This window comes from Coccinella septempunctata, chromosome 4 (genome assembly GCF_907165205.1).
Source record: "Coccinella septempunctata chromosome 4, icCocSept1.1, whole genome shotgun sequence".
NCBI lineage: Eukaryota > Metazoa > Arthropoda > Insecta > Coleoptera > Coccinellidae > Coccinella > Coccinella septempunctata.
In genome coordinates, this window is record NC_058192.1 from 9,837,947 (window position 1) to 9,859,068 (window position 21,122).

The window sequence follows — 21,122 nt, forward strand, 5'->3', positions numbered from 1 at the left end:
ATAATGGTCCCTTCACGTCCGGATACCGACAAGGGTATCGATTTGTTTTCACTGACAATGAATAAACAACAGAATGACGGTGTCAATGAAGTCTACGGATACATATAGTGAGACTTAACAACTATAGTACGGCAATGACAGCTGGTTCTGATGTTGGGGGCCTTCTGCATGATGACAGACCCAATCTGCTTCATGTCAGCCCGGGACAAAACCTTTCTTGGCCTAGTGAAGACAAGAATCTAACTTATATACCCCCAGGTAAGTTATATCTGTCCATGCTAAATAATTAATATTAACGCTTTTGTTCTCGAAACAACACAAATAAAATTACATATTATATTCAAAATAAAGAGAACAAATTTTGGGAAGAGAACCTCAAAATGAAAAATGTATCCATTATAAAGCAACAAGTTGTTCGCCTGTATTGTCCACATATCGTGAAGAGTGAAAGATCAGTAAGAAAGCATCAATTTCTTTATTGTTGTTTATATTATTTATTATATTATCGAATCTTTCAAATCTGTTGCTCTGGTGGAATCGATCAAATCATTTATTTTCTCGAAAATGGCAACCTAGTATTTGCTGTGGAAACGTTTGAAAAATCTTATTTTTTTACATCCAATCAATCAGATTAACACCTCAAAATTTTTTCCTTTCTAAACTCTGGCAAAAAACATACTTCGTTCTTCTTTTCATAAACATTAACACACAATACAGAGGTCTTAACAAACAGAAGAGTTTTGTCCTGTTTGAAATTTTTGGTTTTGAATAGAATTCATAAATTTTCACAAAAATTACCAAAAGTTCTTGCACTCTTTTATGAAGAATCTTGACTAATTTTGATATTATGATTCGATAAAAAACTATCGATTGGATCACAATGAAATTAGTATAATTTTTCTCTTATAACTTTTTTAATCAATTAATGAGAATTTTCTGTTGTTTTCGAATTAAGGCACTTGGTGGCCTTGGTGTGATTACTGGGAGAACCCACAGCATATCCTATATCAATTGGCCAATATTTGTTTTGTACTCGGATACTCCTCCACTTGCTCAAAGAAGGGAGTTTTGTTTATGCACTGCTGGCTAATATTAGGTAAGGAAATTGATTTTCTCTCCAACATGCGAATATTCTCACGAAAACATTATCCATCATAAAATGCTCAAATTTTTAAAGGACCAATGATTATTTCTCAGCTGTGTGGGTTCAAAAAAAGTCAGTCCCTGACTTGCTATGAATATTTGCATGATGGTATTGAAAGATATGCTCTTCTTGGCATATTTTCAGGTCTTATGTTATTCTCCGCGTGGGCATGGAACATTATATGCGCCCCTGACGTTTTCACTTGGAATTTTGCATTTATGCTCATGAACGTAGCCCAAGTTTTTCACATACTTTATCAGATAAGGCCGGTCAAATTTGATCCAGAGCTTGAAGAAGTTTACCATGCCTTATTCGAACCGTTCAAGGTAAAACATTGACACGGGGTATTCGGGTTGATGAAATCATTATTTTTCAGTTGAATAGGTTACAGTTCAAGAGGATGGTTAGCATAGATTTTGCTCAGATAATGTCATTACATGCTGGAGAGGCTTACGCCGTTCAAAACCTCACAAGAACGGATAGGTTAGGTCTACTTCTCTCCGGAAAGGTTAGTTTCCAACCAACGGTATCAATATATTCTTCTAAAAAAAGTGACCAAAATAGAAAAACAGGTAGCTTCTCGAATGTGACAGACTTCTATATCATTTCTGCCTCAAATGGTCAATATGTACTCAACATTTCATTCTCACTTCGAAGAATTAACACATGGATTTTTCAGTGCAATGTCCTTTCTGATAATCAGTTTCTACATCCTATTCTTCCATGTGAATTCTTAGATTCACCTGAATTCGAATCGAGTAGGAATACAGTTGATGACAAATTCAAGGTATGCCTATATTATTCTCAATACTTTTCATCAAGAGATTGAGTCCTACATAAGAACATTTTGATGAAGAATTTTAACTGTATTTTATTTTTTGATTAACTTTTATTTCCCCCATTTTCTTCTTCAAAGTTTTTTTTGAAAAATGTTGATAATACAACATTACCAAAGTGATATCGAAGTTATAGCTAATCGAACTTACTCAATTTTTTAGCTGTATCACTTCATTTGCTGTTTAGTTTATTCACGTCTCTTTTGAATCATTTCAAAATATGTATTGTCAAATATTGTTTTCACTTAATCTATTTTTTTATATGCTACAATATTTTTTGTAGGAGTTTTGTAGGACCTACAGGAGGAGCACTGACAAATTATTAATATTTTTCTAGGTGTCCATAGTAGCAGCCAGTACCTGCCGATACCTATATTGGCAAAGGTCTGCATTAGAATATCTTTTCGTAAAGGATACCTACATTGCAACAGTCCTCACCACCCTAATTGCTAGGGATATTACGACCAAGCTGTATGCCATGAATAATAAAATAGTAACAGCTAAAGGATCTCATCTTGATATCCGCCTCCCCAGCATAACTTCCTCTTTAACCTCCAGTGGTGAATATAGATCGCCTATTAGAATGAAAAACGCTAATGGAGGTTGGTATGAACTGCTTCAACTTTTGAAATTATACCCATTAGAGTTACGTTCTTCATTGAGAATCCTAATGACCAATAGTATTGAAATTCTGCTTTTATTCCTATAATTATCTTCATTCTCAGGCGTTTGTTCGATGTCTCCTGGGCCCATGTTCAACAAGAACAAGCCAAACGACAGATACGGGGGTAGAAGAGATAACAGCTGTTCGACACAAAACGACCAAGCAGAGATGGAGCCCCTAACTGAACTGCCCTCCAACGAGGAGGATCTAACATCTAACGATCTGGAGAGTTGGCTAGAAACAAGTTCCAAGTACCACAGTTGTGAATTAGTTGAAGGAGATTAAAGGTTTTTAAGTGCAAACAGAATGTTTTTGATTGTCCTTCCAAGTATTGAAACCCTACTTGATTCCTACTTGATTTCTATTATAGGGAAGCCTGTTTTTCGACATTAAAAATGGCAACGATAAAGTCCTTCTTTCTGAACACTTGTACAGGATGTGAGCGTATAAAGCAGCCAAAATTTCCATTTTTCGGAGATAATTTGGGAAAAATAAAGAGCCTTACAAAGATTTTAATGCTGAGTGGATTTTTTGGATTCTTCCATAGTAGAGCATTGTGTCCAACAAGAAGGGATTAAAAAAACAGCGCCACTGAGATACGCACAAAGGGGAATAGTTGGGTTTTATTACGGGAAAAATTTTTCCGAATTTTAATATTGGAAACTATGCACAAATATATGGAAAAATTCGTTTTCTGCATACACCGTCGTTAAAATTTAGATTAGAAAGACGATTTCAGCATGGAAAGTTCCTGAAAGGTAAGTTGATGGCCACAGGAAACACCTTGACGTAGATTAATATACAATGTTGAAAGTTCCTCAGTCTGGATCACGCTATACCTAAAATATGCAATTCGGTGCCTCCCACAAGATTCTTCATGGTCTGTTTCGACTATCCGATAAAACTGCAATTAACATGAAATCTCAAACCGTGATATACCATTTGCGAAGTTTTCCAAGTTGCAAACAGCATTTCAACGCAAACTTGTGCTGTCTGAATCGCTGATTTGAATAAATGGGTCAGTTTATAAATAGAGGCTTGGAGTGAAGCATGGACTCATTTGAATACCATAATGAATTTAAGCCTGTGGGTGAAGTTTAAGGAATAAAAAGGTCATCGAGTATTACGTCGAACAATTATTCTGATGGCAATCAGCAACTTTGTAGGCATGCCTTTCGTGCGTGAAAAAATTCCCTTGGGTTCACTTTAGAATTTCGAATATAATAAGGGTCCAAGTGGAGGTGAGTGAATGACCAAATCATGCTGATTTCAGCAGGAAGTTGCTCCTTGGTGGTACAGGATGATTCGAAACGAACGGGTAATTCAGAAACTGATACTGTACGTAGGCAGTTATATGACGATTAAGCCAAAGTTGAGAGAATATTCTTATGAGCTCAGTTTATTTGTTATTATGTTTATTTGTTTCCCCCTACCTTCATCATCATTTTTCACAAAATTTCATAAGAATCGAAAGTTCCATCAACACATATGAGATAGGTGGAGTAGAAACAGCTGTTAAAATGAGATCATTGAAGTCCGAAACTTAGGATGGAAATCCTTACATTCTAACATCAGGAGATTGTGGAAGAAGAACTCTCACCTCTGCTATAATATTATTTTGCAAAAGATCCTGATTTATTCGTATGGCTTTCGGTTATTGGCAAATGTATTTAGGTCATAAGAATTGTATGACTAGTTTTCGAGATACAGGTTGTCAAAAATGAAAAGTGAAGCTTTGGAATCATTTTTTTCACAATTTCGAGAATTGACAAAACGCCCAGGAATAAGACTTCTCAATGATTATACAATGTCACGGTAATTTTTCTGCATTACCTATAATTTTTCATTTTCTACTATACAGGGTGTCTGTAAACAAATGCAAACTACCCCTGCAAATATGTTGCAGGGGTAGTTAAATTTTTTTCGAAATCGACCTCCCTTCCAAGATACAGACTTTGGAAGGCGATGACAAGTTGACAGTTTTTAATTTCACGGGTTCTAAAAAACACTGAGTTATAAAACTATACGTAATATAAAGCACTAACTAGATGTTACTCACACAATTTTTTCATAACTTTACTATTAGGGGTTGAAAATGACAACATGTATTTCAGAGGGAGGTAGTCATTCTATGGAACACTTATACGATGAAATGGAATAACAGAGATCAGAACTGCTTGTAAGTTTTTATTTATTCCGAGAAAAGTATCGACTGTATCGAAATTTTGCAGGAGACTTTTTTTCTCCAGAATTGAATGGGAAACCATAAGAGAATTTTATTTTTCGAGAGTCTATCCCACGAAAACAATTTTTGAAGGAAAATCATAAGGGAACGTTATTCTCAACCCCTAATAATAAAGTTATGAGATCTAAAAAAATTGTGTGAGTAACATCTACTTAGTGCTTCATATAATGTATAGTTTCATGGCTCAGTGTTTTTTAAAACCCGTAAAAAAATTTTAAAACTGCAACTTGTCATCGCCTTCCAAAGGCTGTATCTTGGAAGGGAGGTCGATTTCGAGAAAAAATTATAGGATCATCTCCCTAGGTCCTTCACAATTGTTCACAGACACCCTATACAGGGTGTCCCAAAACTAGTGAATCAAACGTCACACCACGATAGAGTAGACCAAATATTATCGAATGACACCAACATTTGTTCAACGAAAATGTACCGTTTCCAAAATAATCAGAATTTTATTAAAATACCTAAAGTTACCGATTATTGAACTATTTTTCTCAATCACAGGGCCAGTTTGTGAAAAAGGATATCGATTTTAAATCATATTGAACTAAGATTATTGTTTTATCTCCCTAATTGAAATTATTTTAAGTAGTTAATCGATAACCTAAGTAAATGTAAATTAAAACAATTGTTTTTCCTACATGATTTTTATTACTAAGACAAAAACCCCCTCCATAGGGGTGATAATATGGGAGAAAAACGCTATCCTTAATCACAAATTGGCCTCGTGATTGAAAAAATAGTTCGGCAACTTTAGGTTAGGTTTTTTCAGAAACGGTACATTTTCGCTCAACTTCTGTTGGTGTCATTTGATACTATTTGATCTACTCCATCGTGGTGTGACGTTTGATTCACTAGTTTTGGGACATCCTGTATAAGTGATGAACTTATAACATCACTTTTCATTTTCTCACAAAAGAGCTAAGACTTCGAGATTTGCTCGGTCTTTAGAAGTTAATCCTCTGTCCGAATAAAAATAATTAAATTCCAGGCGTATTATTGTCAATTCGGATCTTCAATCCGTCATTAAAACTATCGATTTCGCGCAAAAGTATACAATGGGGTAGTTGACCAGTCTGAGTGAGTCACGTGAAAATCGATGGAAATCGTCTACTGTGTATATGGGGCGCAGTAGAACGGGGCGTGGCATAGAGGTTACACCGAGGTTTTCTTCCATTCCCCGTAAACATCTCGGCGGCCGGAACATGTTTCGTGATTCGGGAAACTCATCAGTGCGAGCACTAGCCAGTTTCGGTTCCGACTTCTACGAATGCATTTAGTACAGGGATATCCGAACGATGAAATTCAATAAGGAGTGAGTAACCTCAAAATTGTAACAGCTTGTGTGTTGTTGTCGCGGATTGAACAATATTGATAATCTATGCGAGTGCATCGCGTGTCATTGAAAGATTAACGAACTACGAAGTAACTTTCATTATCATTTTGGATCGCATTATGACTAGTATTGTCGTGAAATTGTGGGATGGAAAGATTGAAGAACTTTGAGGTTATACTCAACTTTCTGTATTAAGTGCAATAATTGACTCGATAAGAATAACCTTTCGAACATTTCGTCATATCCTGGTACATCCAAGAATTAATTTTAGATGTTCAAACTTATGTCAAAAATAAAAGTATCTAGATTTATTAAAATTTGTCCAGAAAAATAGAAATTCTCGGAAAAATCCAAGTGAAGTTTTATATGAAACGAAAGATTCTTGAAGCTTCATGGAAATTCAAAACAATATGGTCTTGAAAAAACACAATTTCTCCGGAAGTTAAGCAGTGGAAACAAATAATTAAATCTTGTTCTCGATATTCTCAAGAGCCTACAATGAGAGCAAAATATCCCAACGCTCTTAAATTCAATTTCATCCCAGTTTTGCTCCAATTGAAGCATAAAAATCATCCAATTCAATTCCATATTGAAAATCTTGCTGGTTGCAGAATGGCGAAAGCACTGAGCGAAAATGTTGGAACAGTGAATGGGGAATGGGGCAGAAATTAAATCATGAAAATCCCAGAACAGAAGATGTTTAAATCTGAATATCATGGAGTTACGTGAAAACTAACAGTTCATTCAGAAAAGTCCGAATATCAAACCAATGAAGCTGATTCTACAAGAAGTAGGTACCTACTCCTATGATTTCATACTTCTGATTCTCAAAAACAAATGCTCAAATGCTTCATAAAATTCAGAGGATGCTGATTCACTGACACAAAGCAAATTGGAAAATTTTAAGTGCCCACGTGTTTACGACTATCTCCGTACTATTATCTCCTTCAATATTACTTCAAGGAACATAAAAATTAATGCGAGTTTTATCAAAAATCTAGTTTCTCTGTTTTATGGTCGTTGGATTCGAGCTGAAATTAATTGTTGTTGAGTTTTAGGGTTCTTTTCCATCGATACGAAGGATCACAATCTATTTTTCCTTCTGAATTCTTATTTTGAGAATGGAATGCAATTGATTTTCCTCAAATACCTAGAAATGAATAAGTACTTTAGATGCTGTTCCAAACCAAAAAATTAGGGATGTATTTATCTCGAATTTAGTAATATGATATATTTTGATTACTCAGTATTTCTATCATAAATTATTGGAATAATAACAAGAACTTGATTGAGTCCTTGCATATATTAAAAAATTGAAAATAAGATAGTGATTACCGATGTGTATCTGATAGAAAATAGAAAAATATGTCCAATAATCATTGTAATCGAAAGTAATTCAGGGTGAATGGATAAAAAATGAAAATAAATTCAGACAAAATTTTGTTGCAATGCTTAACTGACGCATTCGCCATTTTGCAACTACATGAATCCTTCAAAAACAGGATTGCTGATATCGTATATCAGTTGAGAATAATAATAAAATATCATATTGTGTCAATCATATTTGATGTGTTAACGATAAGTTCGAAGGAAATTGGCTTAGAGTATATTTTTTGTGTGAAGAATCAAGAATGAATAGGGAAATTTAAGACGTTTCTAGATAATTTACTCTAATCGATCATTTTCGATTTTGATCACAGATAGCCTAAATAATTCTAACCTATCAAACCACTAGGATGAAACCCATCAATGATTAAATAATTTTTGATAGAATCACCAACTGGTATTCCAGTAGGAAGAATTTCTTCCAATTAATATCCATTGATTCACGTTCAAACAGAGAACTAAATAAATTCTTTTTCTGTTTCATACAACTCCACAACAAATTAATTTGGTAATCCATCATAGTGAGCTATCTACAGTAACGATAACACAATATGAGAAAGCTCACGAGTTCACTTTAATGTAGAAACGAACTAGAATGCTTGAGCTCATGATATTGATCTGTTCGTGAAAGAATCATTGAGTCATTGAGATTGAACTTATGAAGCCCTCCGAAAGTGGAGTTTAGGGGTAAAAAGTAAAAAAATGAAATTTCCATTTCTTCAATTTCAGCATCAAAAGAACATCATTAGATATGTATATGCCAGTTGCGCCAATTAATTTAAATTTAGTGAATTCACTGTTCAACTATGAATATGAAAATTCATTCAGAAATTGGAGGAAAAAATCCTATTTAAAGAATTCGAAACCACTTTATTAACATGTAACTTAGATACAATAATTTCAATGTCAATAAATAGAGGCATAGTTATTTCAATAATGGAAAATATAAATATGTATATCGTGGCATGCATGGTATGAAATCAAAAATATCAAACCACTCATTTGGAGCACTTCCATTACATTACTCACATATGCGATGATTATCAGATTTAGTGGTCGCGTGAGTAGGTACCTACAAGGAAAATTAGCCCTCAAATAAGATTGCATACGTGCCCGGTATAAAACGAAAAATAATTCACTTGAAGAAGAACCAATTGTGGTTTCTGATTGAGCAGGGTCTAAAACTGAATATTAAGGAAATGAATTATTGCGAACTTTTTTCTTTCAAATGTCTTTGAAACGGTTTCGACGCATATTTTGGGGGTGATTTTGAGACATTGGGGCAACTAATTTCATATCACCTCTTATTATAATGTAACAACAGATTTCGAATACGAGTTCAAATAAGCGAGTTATTCAGCTTCATTAAAAAAGACCATTTCTCAATTTTCGTTCTTAACTCAAAATCTATGAACGTTAGGCTGGATCTGTTTTCAGTTTCGGATTAGTCAAGAAAAAAGAGCTCGAGAATGTGTCATCCGTTTTCTTCTAGCTGCTATAGTTCTCGAGATACCCTCAGTAGACAACTAATTTTGCCCATCCTGTATATAGGTACATTCATTTTATCAGTAAACCTTACGTTTCTTCAATACATCGAATAGACTTTGGTAATGCTATTTGTGTTTGCATTGTGTCATTGTGGTCGACGGCAAATTTTTTATATTTTTACTGGGGTTTTTCTGAAAATTTTCAGGATTAACGATGGAAATATCTGTGATCCAAGCGAGACTCCACCACGAAGCTAGACCACCTCTTATTCGTAGCAACGCCAGCGATGTGCCGAAGAACCTGAACATGTCGACTTCCACAGAATTTATGCGGACCTTTTCCAGGCTGGAAGGATTCAGGAGGAACCTCACCTTCTCCACGGATCCTACTACCGCCTGGAACAGCAGCGAAATATTTTATAACCAGACGGGAAACAGTTCGGATTACGATTTCGAGAGTCAGTTTTTCAACGCGACCAGAGGGACTGATCGACCTCCCTGGGCCTGTACGGAATGGAATCCCGCACAACACAGTCTCTTCCAAACTGCCAATTTCTTTTTTGCAGCAGCATTCCTAGTGCCTGGTAGTTTCAAACAGAGTGTTCTATTAGTGAGGTAAGTATGTATACATTTTTGTTCACCGGTAAGGAGATGCTTTTTTGACAAATCTGCGACTAAAAAACTTCGTTAAAAAATATATAAGGTGTCCCATAAAAAACAGGAAACCAATTTCTACAAGTTACACAAGTGGTTGGCCATAGACCAGTGGTGAATGCAGGTCATCTAGGCCTTTCAGGAAATTTGCTTCTTTCGTACTTTGAGCCATTATTTTCGGAGATACAGGGTGATTTATGGATTCTCTATATTTATAACGTGAGAATGAGTGGTCCAATTTTAATGAAATTTTGTGGGTTCGTTGACTTCCAATAACCCTTCAAGATGGCAGATGCAATTTCAAGATCATCAAGACAGTCCTCAGAATATTGAGATTCATTTTTCAAATATCAAAATCTATATTTTTTGCATCAGTTGAAGAACTTTTGTTTTCACAAATGAAAATAGGATATGTTTGTCAATCAAATTCAATTTTTACTTCGTATGGCACATTTTTTTACAAAAGAGAAACGAAAAAAATCATATTGCATGTTCATTTTTGATAAAACGGTTAGGTCTTCAAGAGCCCAGCTCTTACCCCAGCCCATCGAAGGGCGCGTTTGGATTTTGCGAGAGAGCATATCCATTGGGAAGAGGCCGATTGGGAAAGAGTTCTCTTCACAGATGAGTCTAGATTCTGCCTCTACCATTGTGATCGACGTTCCCTTGTATACAGACGTCCACATGAAAGATATGCTCAGTGCAATTTCCTGAATACTACTGGTTTCGGGGGAGGATCGATTATGGTATGGGGTGGAATATCTTTGACTGCTCGCACAGACCTAGTGGTCGTTGATAATGGAGCTATGAATGCTGATAAGTATATAATGAACATTCTTGAAGAGCATGTAGTGCCATTTGCCCCATACATTGGTGAAAATTTCATTCTTATGGACGATAATGCCAGACCCCATCGTGCGCGCATCGTTCAGGAGTACCTTGAAGAGGTTGAAGTCTCTCGAATGGAATGGCCAGCAAGAAGTCCAGATCTCAATCCGATTGGGCAGGTTTGGGACTACCTCAATAGAAGGCTGAGAAGTTCAGAAAATCATCCAGCTACTCTTAATGACTTAGGAATCCAACTCGGAGAAATCTGGGAAGGATTAGATCAGAACATTTTAAGATCACTCATTTTGAGTATGAACCGTCGTTGCCGAGCTGTAATTAACGCAAGGGGTGGAAATACCAAGTATTAAATCACTTATCAGCATTTCAGTATTTTGAAAATTGTTCATTTCTCTTCTTTCACATAAGATTCGGTGAAATCCTGAATTTTTTTCCATTTAATGTGTCTTGTTTCGTTCAAAACCTTCCCGAGATAACATAAAAAATAAGTTATAAAGTCAATGTAGAGTTAACTTTCATTCAAATTGAGATTTTCAGAACGTGCGTTAATTTTTTCGAGCAGTGTATTTAAACTTGTGAATATACTGCTTCTTGAAAAAGGGCTCAGAAATTTTGCAAGAGTCCAAGAAGAGGAACCATCCTACTCTAAGATTAACTCGAACAAATAGGTATTTTAATCCGAAAAACTATTGATGGTTTATGCAGACATTCTGAAGTATACTGAATGGTTTGGTTTACTACTCTTAACGTACACGAAGAAGAGATGGATGCTTTCAGGATTGAAGTATGAACAAACTTCCATTTCTTCCATTTAATGTGTCTTGTTTCGTTCAAAACCTTCCCGAGAGAACATAAAAATTAAGTTATAAAGTCAATGTAGAGTTTACTTTCATTAAAATTGAGATTTTCAGAATGTGCGTTAATTTTTTTGCGCAGTGTATATTATTGTATTATTGGACTATGAATTCTTTCGAAATTATGAAATATAAGATAGAAGAGCATCTAACCAAACATAGATATGTTTGGTAATAAATTGCTTGGGAATACACTGAACGCCATTCGCAGACAAAAAAATTTAACTCATTACTTCCTTTTGTTTCAGGGCACTGTTATCGATTGGTCATTGTTTCATAACCATATGGGGTGGAGTGGAAATTTGTGCTTTAGATATTTTACTATGGAATTGTCTGATTGTGTTTTTGAATGTTACTCATACTGCGATCTTAACGTGGAGGTTTCTGCCCCCTACATTATCTCTAGAAATGACTGATTTATATCTTAAGGTGAGCTGAATCTAGAACATAATATCTATATTTCCTATATAGACTCGTATAATCACCGAAGAAATTTTATTTCGTATTTGCTGCTGAAAAATGGTCATTAGAGTCATTCGGGGTAACTGAGCGCAGTGGGTAAGTGTGCGCAGTGCGTATATCTCGACTATGCAATGTATGAAAGAGGGGTTCATTTGGGTGAAGCAAGGGCGCAGAATCGCCATATTAGTTTTTCATAGGAGTGCGCCGTGCCACGTTTCTTTAACTTTTTATTTGTAATCAATCAAATTCACTAGTTTTCTTGTTAATTTTTAGCATCTCTGCAAATTCTGCCAGGTCCATGTTCCGAGTCCGACAGTGTTGAACAATATTTTATTCGATCATGGGCATATTAATCTAAATATATAATATAATAAAAAATTTTAGGTTCTCTTAGCTGCTTAACTCTATAAGAACGTCAATTCAAATTTTGGCTTACTGGGGAAAGTGTGCGCGGGTATGTGTGCGCATAGATTCATTATAAGGGCATTAGTTCAGTGAGGAATAAATTATGACATTGTTGATTTTCTTGGTTAAGACTCGATCAATATTGTCCTATTTGTTCAGAAAAATATGAAGAGCCACCAACAGGGGAATGTATCAAGTGTTGTGTTCACCAAGAATTGTGGCACGAACAATAATGCACTACTTGTAAAAAGGCGCTCCTGTATTGACAATAAACAGCATTTCTCTAATATTTTAACATTTTGATGACATTATTTTGTAATTTGTTTTGATTGTGTGGTTCGCATAGCACTGCGTTCACTTACCCCGTGAGGGTGCGCACACTTACCCGCAATACGGGGCAAGTGATTGCACTCCGACTTTCTCTATTAAATTCTTTTTTGCGGAAAGAAAACGTTTTTGTTTGTTTGCTTTTTGATGTTTTTTTATAGATTAGAAAATTCTCTATCTTATGAATATGAAATAATTTTCCTAGCTTCAACATTTGAAAAAGGGTATGGCTTGAAAGGCAAAAGTGCGCACAGTTGCCCCGAATGACTCTATAGGTACTATTGATATCTTTGCATGAATGCGTATGAATCAAGGACGGTTCGAAAAATATACAGGGTGTTCAATGAACATTGCGAACAAATTCAGGATATTGTTCTCTAAGTTATTTGTAGTCAGAAGGAACCTTTAGGCCTTTGTCCAGGAATGATTTTACATCTCAAATCATTTCAAAAATATCCAGAACTTTTTTTTATTTATTTGGAATGCATATTCTTAAATCTTGGAAACTAAGCATTTCTGCGGACAAAGGCCTAAAGTATCTTTCCGATTCCATCCGAACAATACGTAATGTTTATGAAACACACTGTGTATTGAAATAGGAGTCGAAAAATGCCAACCATGAATTCTCCTTTCAACATTTCCGACCGCAATTGAATTCAAGACCTCTTATCCGTCATTCTCATGTCTCCTAATTCTTCCTTTGCCCTTTGCAGGTATTCAAACCTCTTAGGGTAAGCAAAAAGCACTTCAAGGAACTTATACGAGAGGGTAAAGTGATGCAGCTCGAAAAAGGTGACATATACGCAGTGGAAGACGTTAGTTCGGCAGATGAACGACTATCCATCTTGCTACAAGGAAAGTGAGTTGACAAGTGTTCCTTCTTTGATTGCATTTAAACGGAGAAACTTTATACCGTACTGGATCTTTGCTCTCCAAGACTGCGCCGTCTGTCAGGAAGACGAGGCGCAGTATTTATTCATGGGGTTTTCAGGTTTGAGTGTCGGTCTGGGGGGTTTAGCTGAGCATTACAGCGTCGTAAACTTTGAACAGGATAGTCTTCGATCAGGCATGAAATTTTTAGTTTGTTACGTCCTGCACCGGAAATCTTATACGTTCTACAGAAATTTCCATAGTTAAGTGACGGTTACAAGGAAGATATTTACCAATTCACCAAGAACCTTTCGAATATCTTATGAGATTGGGATGCAGGAAATGTCTGTCGCTAAAGTTTACTCAGAAACGAAGCAAAATTGTTCACTATATTGACTGTCCTATACAGGGTGAATCTTCGACTCGTACAAATATAATAACAGTAGTTTGAGGTCAAAAAAAACATACAATACCCATTTTTTCAAATTTCACAAATACTAATTTTTGAACATCAAATTACTCGAAAATGGCGCGTTTCACAAAAAAATATGAGGAATACTTTTATTTTACAAAACGTTCAAATATGCATTAGATAGCGTCCAACTCAGTTTCAAGAGTTGGGTTCTTTGAATTTTTGGTATTTTTATGGTAGGTAATGGTCATAATGAGAAAACTATACAGGGTGTTCCTAAATTGAACGTACAAACGAAAAGGGGAGATTCCTTAAGTGAGTTTAAGAAAAAAAAAGTTCTCACCACGTGATATGGCAATTTCGATAGAAGATCTACAGGGTGATATTTTTTCTGGAACACTGCCACCTGTTCTTCTGCAGAACTTTTTTTTGGTGAGCAACTGTTAATTTGAAAAAATGTAAAAAGAAGCTTTGTTCTTATACTAAACTTTTCGGTCTCTTGTAGTTTTGTCGTATCTACCAACGATTTCGAGAAAATAAATTTCGAACGATTCTCTCGAAATTCTCGTAACTATGATAGGAAGGCCAGTTTGTAATCTGTGGTAGATACGACAAAACTACAAAAGACCGAAAAGTTTAGTATAAAAACAAAGCTTCTTTTTACATTTTTTCAAATTAACAGTTGCTCACCAAAAAAAAGTTCTGCAGAAGAACAGGTGCCAGTTTGTAATCTGTGGTAGATACGACAAAACTACAAAAGACCGAAAAGTTTAGTATAAAAACAAAGCTTCTTTTTAAATTTTTCAAATTAACAGTTGCTCACCAAAAAAAAGTTCTGCAGAAGAACAGGTGGCAGTGTTCCAGAAAAAATATCACCCTGTAGATCTTCTATCGAAATTGCCATGTCACGTGGTGAGAACTCTGAAATGTAATATCTATGCCAAATTTCAGTTGAATATCTTGTGAAGTGTAGATACTATGAGAAAAAAACTTGAAAAAAATTCAAACTTCAACACTCTGTATCTCGAAAACGAAACGTTTGCGACCCCATTTTTATGGGACTTTTTTTTCTTAAACTCACTCAAGGAATCTCCCCTTTTCGTTTGTACGTTCAATTTAGGAACACCCTGTATATGTATAATGAGATGAAAATAATATTTTTTATGAATTTTCAACAGCCTGTATCTTTTAAACCGAGCCGATTCGGTAAAAATGGTATAGGAAAAAAGTGTTTCTTTCGACCTCAACTCGTACCAGTCAGAGACTCCCCCTGACAATCATATAAACTGAGCTCAACATCGCTGAACACATACGCTTAATTTGTTCTCGCATTTATAAAACGCTTTGGATAAGAGCGACGAAACATAATTTTACGAATTTGGCAAAAAGTTTCGGAATATCCATTAATAATTCATGTATTTTTGATACAGATTACGCGTGACATGCGATGACACTCATCTTCATTATATCAACGTATATCAGTTTGTCGACTCTCCTGAGTGGGAAGCAAACCACGATCAATCTGATGATGTATTCCAAGTGACAATCACAGCTGAAGAGGACAGCGTTTACCTGTGCTGGCCACGCATGAAGCTAGAGCGTGTACTCAGGCATAGACCGATGCTCAAAGTTGTTTTAGATAGCGTAATAGGTGAGTTTTTCATGAACATCCATAGATATCTGACCACTCTGTGAGGCAAGCCATCAACTTGCTGCATAAACTAATTGACACAAAAAATAAGAGAGATCCACGCCACACCATTTTTGACAAGAAATAATCCCTTAAATTCTGTCTCCACTATTCATTTACTTACACCTAACCATAGGGGGGGTAATTACCCCTATTATCACACTTATCGACGCCCATGAACCAAGCTAGTTCGATTTGCTGTTGCTGTTTGCTCATTTTCATACTTCTAGGTAAAGATATCACACAAAAACTGTACGCAATAAACGATCATCTCACTGGACTGAATGACGACATCAACAGAGGGAAGAGGAATGCCATTTGGGCGAAAACGCATAATCGCAGCATGTCATTGGATGCTGTCAACACAGGCACGACTGGTCTAGTGAGATCGCAAGCGTATAAGAAAACTCAGCTCCAACGCATAAACGCTAATGCTTCCATAATCAATGATGGTAAGTGAAAAGAAACGGTTTTGATAGAGGTTTCTCTAGTAAACGCTTGGCGTCATGCCTATCCCCCATTTTCTTGAGGCATCGAACTGGTATATAGCCTGAATACGCAGGAACAGTTGGATTCGCTGGAGTTTGCGGATTGGAGCCACATATGTAGGATAGACGTGCGCAAGTCTGGAAACACCAAATCATGAGACGGAGCTTCAGTTACTTCCCTCCGTTCCTATATACCATATACCTATGTTGGTCTACCAATACAGACAGGCAACGATAGACTTGCGCACTCAGTGTATATAGTCACGTTTAATGCGACGTATACTGCCAGAGAAAGTGCAAGAAATCATTCATATCTACGAAAATGAATTCGGAAGCAAGTTCAGGTTCTTACTTTTGAACTACAATGATGATTAAATTTAGATCAAGATTTTTCACAAAAAATTTGAGCTTCCAATTACATATATAGGGTGAATAAAAAATAACGCATTAAATTCCTATCTATTTTGTAGAAGAAAGCTGGAACGAAACAATTTTTATTTTGAATTTTCCAACATTATTTGTATAATTGAGATGTTGTCATGCATCCTCTACTAGGGGTGCAAGGTAGTTCAGTTTTTGAAATGGCAACCCTAAGTTTTTGTACCAGAAATTGAGAGTTTTTTTGTTACTGAGGATTATTTGGTCATTGATAGATTCGTCATCTTGTTAATCTTGTTCTTACTGAATTGGAATTTCCACTTTATACAGGGTGGGCCATCCATAACTTTCCACCCCGAATTTTGAGCTTTGGGATGGAATAACGAAAAAACGCTCAGACAGGTCAAATTTTGTTGAAAGGGGGACAAATGAGGGTGTTCAAATGAGTTTGATATCACTACCCCTCTATCTGCAACCCCAAATAGCTCTCATTTTTGAATAGGGAAACGGAGTCGAGCAGCACCTTGTTGGAAAAGCAATTCAATTTCCTGCATGTATTTTTTTTTCATCGCTTTATTATTATACAGTGTGACTCAGTATTCCATCAATAACTTTCACACGCTGAATTTGGATCTTTGAGATGGAAAAAACGCTCGGACAGGTCAAAAAATGAATTCGATATTACTACCCCTCTAGTCGCTACCCTAATAGCAATGATTTCAATTTAAACGAAAGCGCACGATTTACCTACTATGTACCTATTATCTCTATTCAAAAATAATTGCTATAAGTGGTAGCGGCTAGAGGGGTAGTGATATCGAATTCATTTTTTGACCCGTCGTCCGAGCGTTTTTTCCATATTCCAATTCAGTAAAAATAAGATTAACAAGATGAAAAATCTATCAATGACCAAATAATCCTCAGTAACAAAAAACTCTCAATTTCTGGTACAAAAACTTAGGGTTGCCATTTTAAAAACTGAACTACCCTCCACCACTCGTAGAGGGTGCATCACCCCTCAATCTTAGCATTGAGGAAAACCAATTTTGTTGTCTTTCTCCAACCCCTACTTAAGAATAAGTGGCCACCCCTAAGGGAATTTCAATAGGGAACATCTTACTGAGTGACGCATCATTGTAAAGCTTGATATGTCTTCTTCACAGAGTTATGGCTTTTGTTACAAAATATTTTGGTTTTTCAATATACAGGCTGTTCTCATTTGGTGTCTGAACGATTCGTAATCATAACCATATGTTTCAACTTTCTTTTTGAAGCCCATAATATCTTCCACCCTTTTGAAATGTTATTACTTGGCATACAGGGTGGGCAATAAAAATTATGTAAGTAGGTATAGAGTCATTCGGGGCAACTGTGCGCACTTTTGACTTTCAAGCCATACCCTGTTTCAAATGTTGAAGCTAGGAAAATTGAAACATATTCATAAGATAGAGAATTTTCTAATCTATAAGAAAACATCAAAAAGCAAACAAAAAAAAACGTTTTCTTTCCGCAAAAAAGAATTTAATAGAGAAAGTCGGAGTGCGTTCACATGCCCCGTATTGCGGGTAAGTGTGCGCACCCTCACGGGGTAAGTGAACGCAGTGCTTAGTGAACCACACAATCAAAACAAATTACAATATAATGTCATCAAAATGTTACAATATTAGAGAAATGCTGTTTATTGTCAATACAGAAGCGCCTTTTTACAAGTAGTGCATTATTGTTCGTGCCACAATTCTTGGTGAACACAACACTTGATACATTCCTCTGCTGGTGGCTCCTCATATTTTTCTGAACAAATAAGACAATATTGATCGAGTCTTAACCAAGAAAATCAACAATGTCATAATTTATTCCTCATTGAACTAATGCCCATATAATGAATCTATGCGCACACTTACCCGCGCACACTTTCCCCAGTAAGCCAAAATTTGAATTGACGTTCTTATAGAGTTGAGCAGCTAAGAGAACCTAAAATTTTTTATTATATATTTAGATTAATATGCCCATGATCGAATAAAATATTGTTTAACACTGAGGGACTCGGAACTTGGACCTGGCAAAATGTGCAGAAATGCTAAAAAATAACAAGAAAACTAGTGAATTTGATTGATTGCAAATAAAAAGTTGAAGAAACGTGGCACGGCGCACTTCTATGAAAAACTAATATGGGGATTCTGCGCCCTTGCTTCACCCAAATGAACCCCTCTTTCATACATTGCATAGTCGAGATATACGCACTGCGCACACTTACCCACTGCGCTCAGTTACCCCGAATGACTCTATACACGAAAAATCTGTTCGTACTCTTTTGAATTTACTGAAATAACATTGAACTTGAGGGGATAATAACTCCGCCATTTTGGACATTTTATATAGGCGATTTTTGAAGAATTCTACCTTCTCTATTCAGAGTAGCAATACAGGGACTGGAAAAAATCATTTCATGCGTATGCATTCTTGTTTTCCAGGCGGTTCGCTGACAAAGCTACAACCCTTCGCGCCAGTGGTCGCAACCCAATTTCCAGCAACGTCACCATTTCCAATGGCCAGAAATTCACCGATGAGCCTTCGAAAACAGAACCTGAACGTACCCAGGATTCCAGAAGTGCACGGAACGCCTCCAGTGAAAAACAAATCAGTGAGAAAAAATACCACTAGGGAAGTTAAGTTCGAGACGCACAAATGATTGGACAGAGTGTCACGTGAATGGTTGATATGTTCGATGTTTATGATGTGTGTTGTTATCGAAAAGCACTGAACTCACGAGCGAGATTTTCTTCAGATTTGAGATTGTCAAGAAAAGAGATTAAGAGATAAGGTTTTTGTTGAACTGATGTGGCCGATACCAACTTGATGAAAATTCATAATCCATAATTAAACTTTAGAAAGAGAATCACACGATTTTCACTAGGATGAAACACTTCACATGTTTCGCTATCATAATAGCATCTTCAGGTGCAGGTGGGTGAAGTTAAACTACGTGAACGTATTTTTTTGAAAAGCTTATTGATCTCTAGTTCGTGTCAGTTGAGGATGATTCAAAAACTCCCCATCTCATATAGGTACAAGGAGTTGAGGTACTAAAGATGAGGCAAAAATGCATCAGGTGCTGAATCTTTCTCCAAAACTATTTTTTGAAGAAAGATGCATGCCAAACATGCATCCCATCGAAGATATGATGGGGTGTCAAAAATTGAATCTTACCTTTATTGATGAAGGGATATTTCCTTGAATTTTCGATATACTTTGTTGAAAGTCTTTCATCATTTCAAACAAAAAAGGTAAGTCATCTGCCTTACTACCAAAATTATGTTATATCATATAAGTATGACGTATACCTTTTTTTCCTGAAAACCCGTCAGTTTCAGCAAGAAATTTCAAGAAACTCTATTTTTTCAAAATGAAACAAACTGTCAAAAATTCATTGTTCAATGGTTTAATATGAATAATAAGATTTTCTTGCCAGAATAAGATCTGAAAAAATTCTAGTTCATCTGTATTAAGTGGTACAGAAAGGATTGGAGAGAGTCTCATTATATAAGGCATGTTTTATATTGTGTATTTAGCCTTGTAAACCTGTTGAATTTGTGGATATATTATTATTATTATCATTAGGAGAATATATCAGAGATTCTAATTGTGTTAAAAGAAATATTCGCTTACAACTGTGATCATTAATCTAAAAGATAATATTCAGGTATGTCTATGGAAATAATTCTAAATTTCATAACATCATCTAAAAATTTTAATTTTCTAAGGAATTGTGTCAAAAACTCTGTATATGAAAACATACAATAATTATATATTATATTAATGTGTCATTCACTCCTTGATTTGATCGACTCATCCTGTTTTATAATTAGTTGAGAACAAATCGATGTTGTCGACATTTCGGAATTAATATTTTCTTGCCATGATTAAATTAATAGAGGCAAAGGTAGATATAGGTACACCTGATATTTGTCATTCGCAACAGAATTATCGAAAAAATCATGATAATAATTTAAATAATATGATCAGGCGAGCTCTATATTAACGATGGTTTTATTTTTGATCGATTTTCTTTATTTCCGGAATTGAATTTGATCCTTTTCATGCTAAATCGTATTGTTTTATGTACCTTCTAGTCTTAGCGTAGATGACATAGATAACTTCAACACTTAGCACCCATTCAGTTTACATCCTTTTGATTAATATTATTTTATTTATACTACATACATAATTCATGTCACCATACTCATGTAGGATTGAATTTATTTAATCATGTATAGTGAGTAATCTATATTTGTATGTTTGTATGTATTGATGAAATGTGATAAACTACAGTTTTATAAAAATCCATATTTATCTCTTCCTATGATACCAAGATTTTTACTTCGATTTCCTTCTCCTACTCTAGATAGGTACTCCTGAAAAATGCCATTTCATTTTAGAGGTGAACACCTAATATATCCTAAGACAGTAATAGAACATCCTGATTTTCAGACAGAGTAGATAATAGGTCATTTTAGGAGGGGTCTAACCCTAACCTCTTGCTAATTTTTGACCCAAAAAATAGAGATATTCTGAAAGAGCAACTCTTCTCGTAATAAATCTGAGCATTTCATCCATTTCGGCACAACCGTTCGGTCTTGA

General features: G+C 35.6%; 1 protein-coding gene across 1 annotated transcript; it reads left to right on the forward strand.

The window, feature by feature from the left end:
* Positions 1 to 32: 32 nt before the first annotated feature.
* On the forward strand, positions 33 to 20,369 carry LOC123310818. Its single transcript, XM_044894488.1, has 14 exons — positions 33 to 258; positions 956 to 1,096; positions 1,289 to 1,470; positions 1,521 to 1,652; positions 1,824 to 1,931; positions 2,318 to 2,582; positions 2,706 to 2,926; positions 3,384 to 3,402; positions 9,305 to 9,713; positions 11,701 to 11,881; positions 13,360 to 13,505; positions 15,359 to 15,579; positions 15,849 to 16,070; positions 18,956 to 20,369. The coding sequence occupies exons 1-14, from the start codon at positions 135 to 137 to the stop codon at positions 19,171 to 19,173; spliced, it is 2,589 nt and encodes an 862-aa protein (XP_044750423.1). The 5' UTR covers positions 33 to 134; the 3' UTR covers positions 19,174 to 20,369.
* The last annotated feature ends 753 nt before the right edge of the window (positions 20,370 to 21,122 follow it).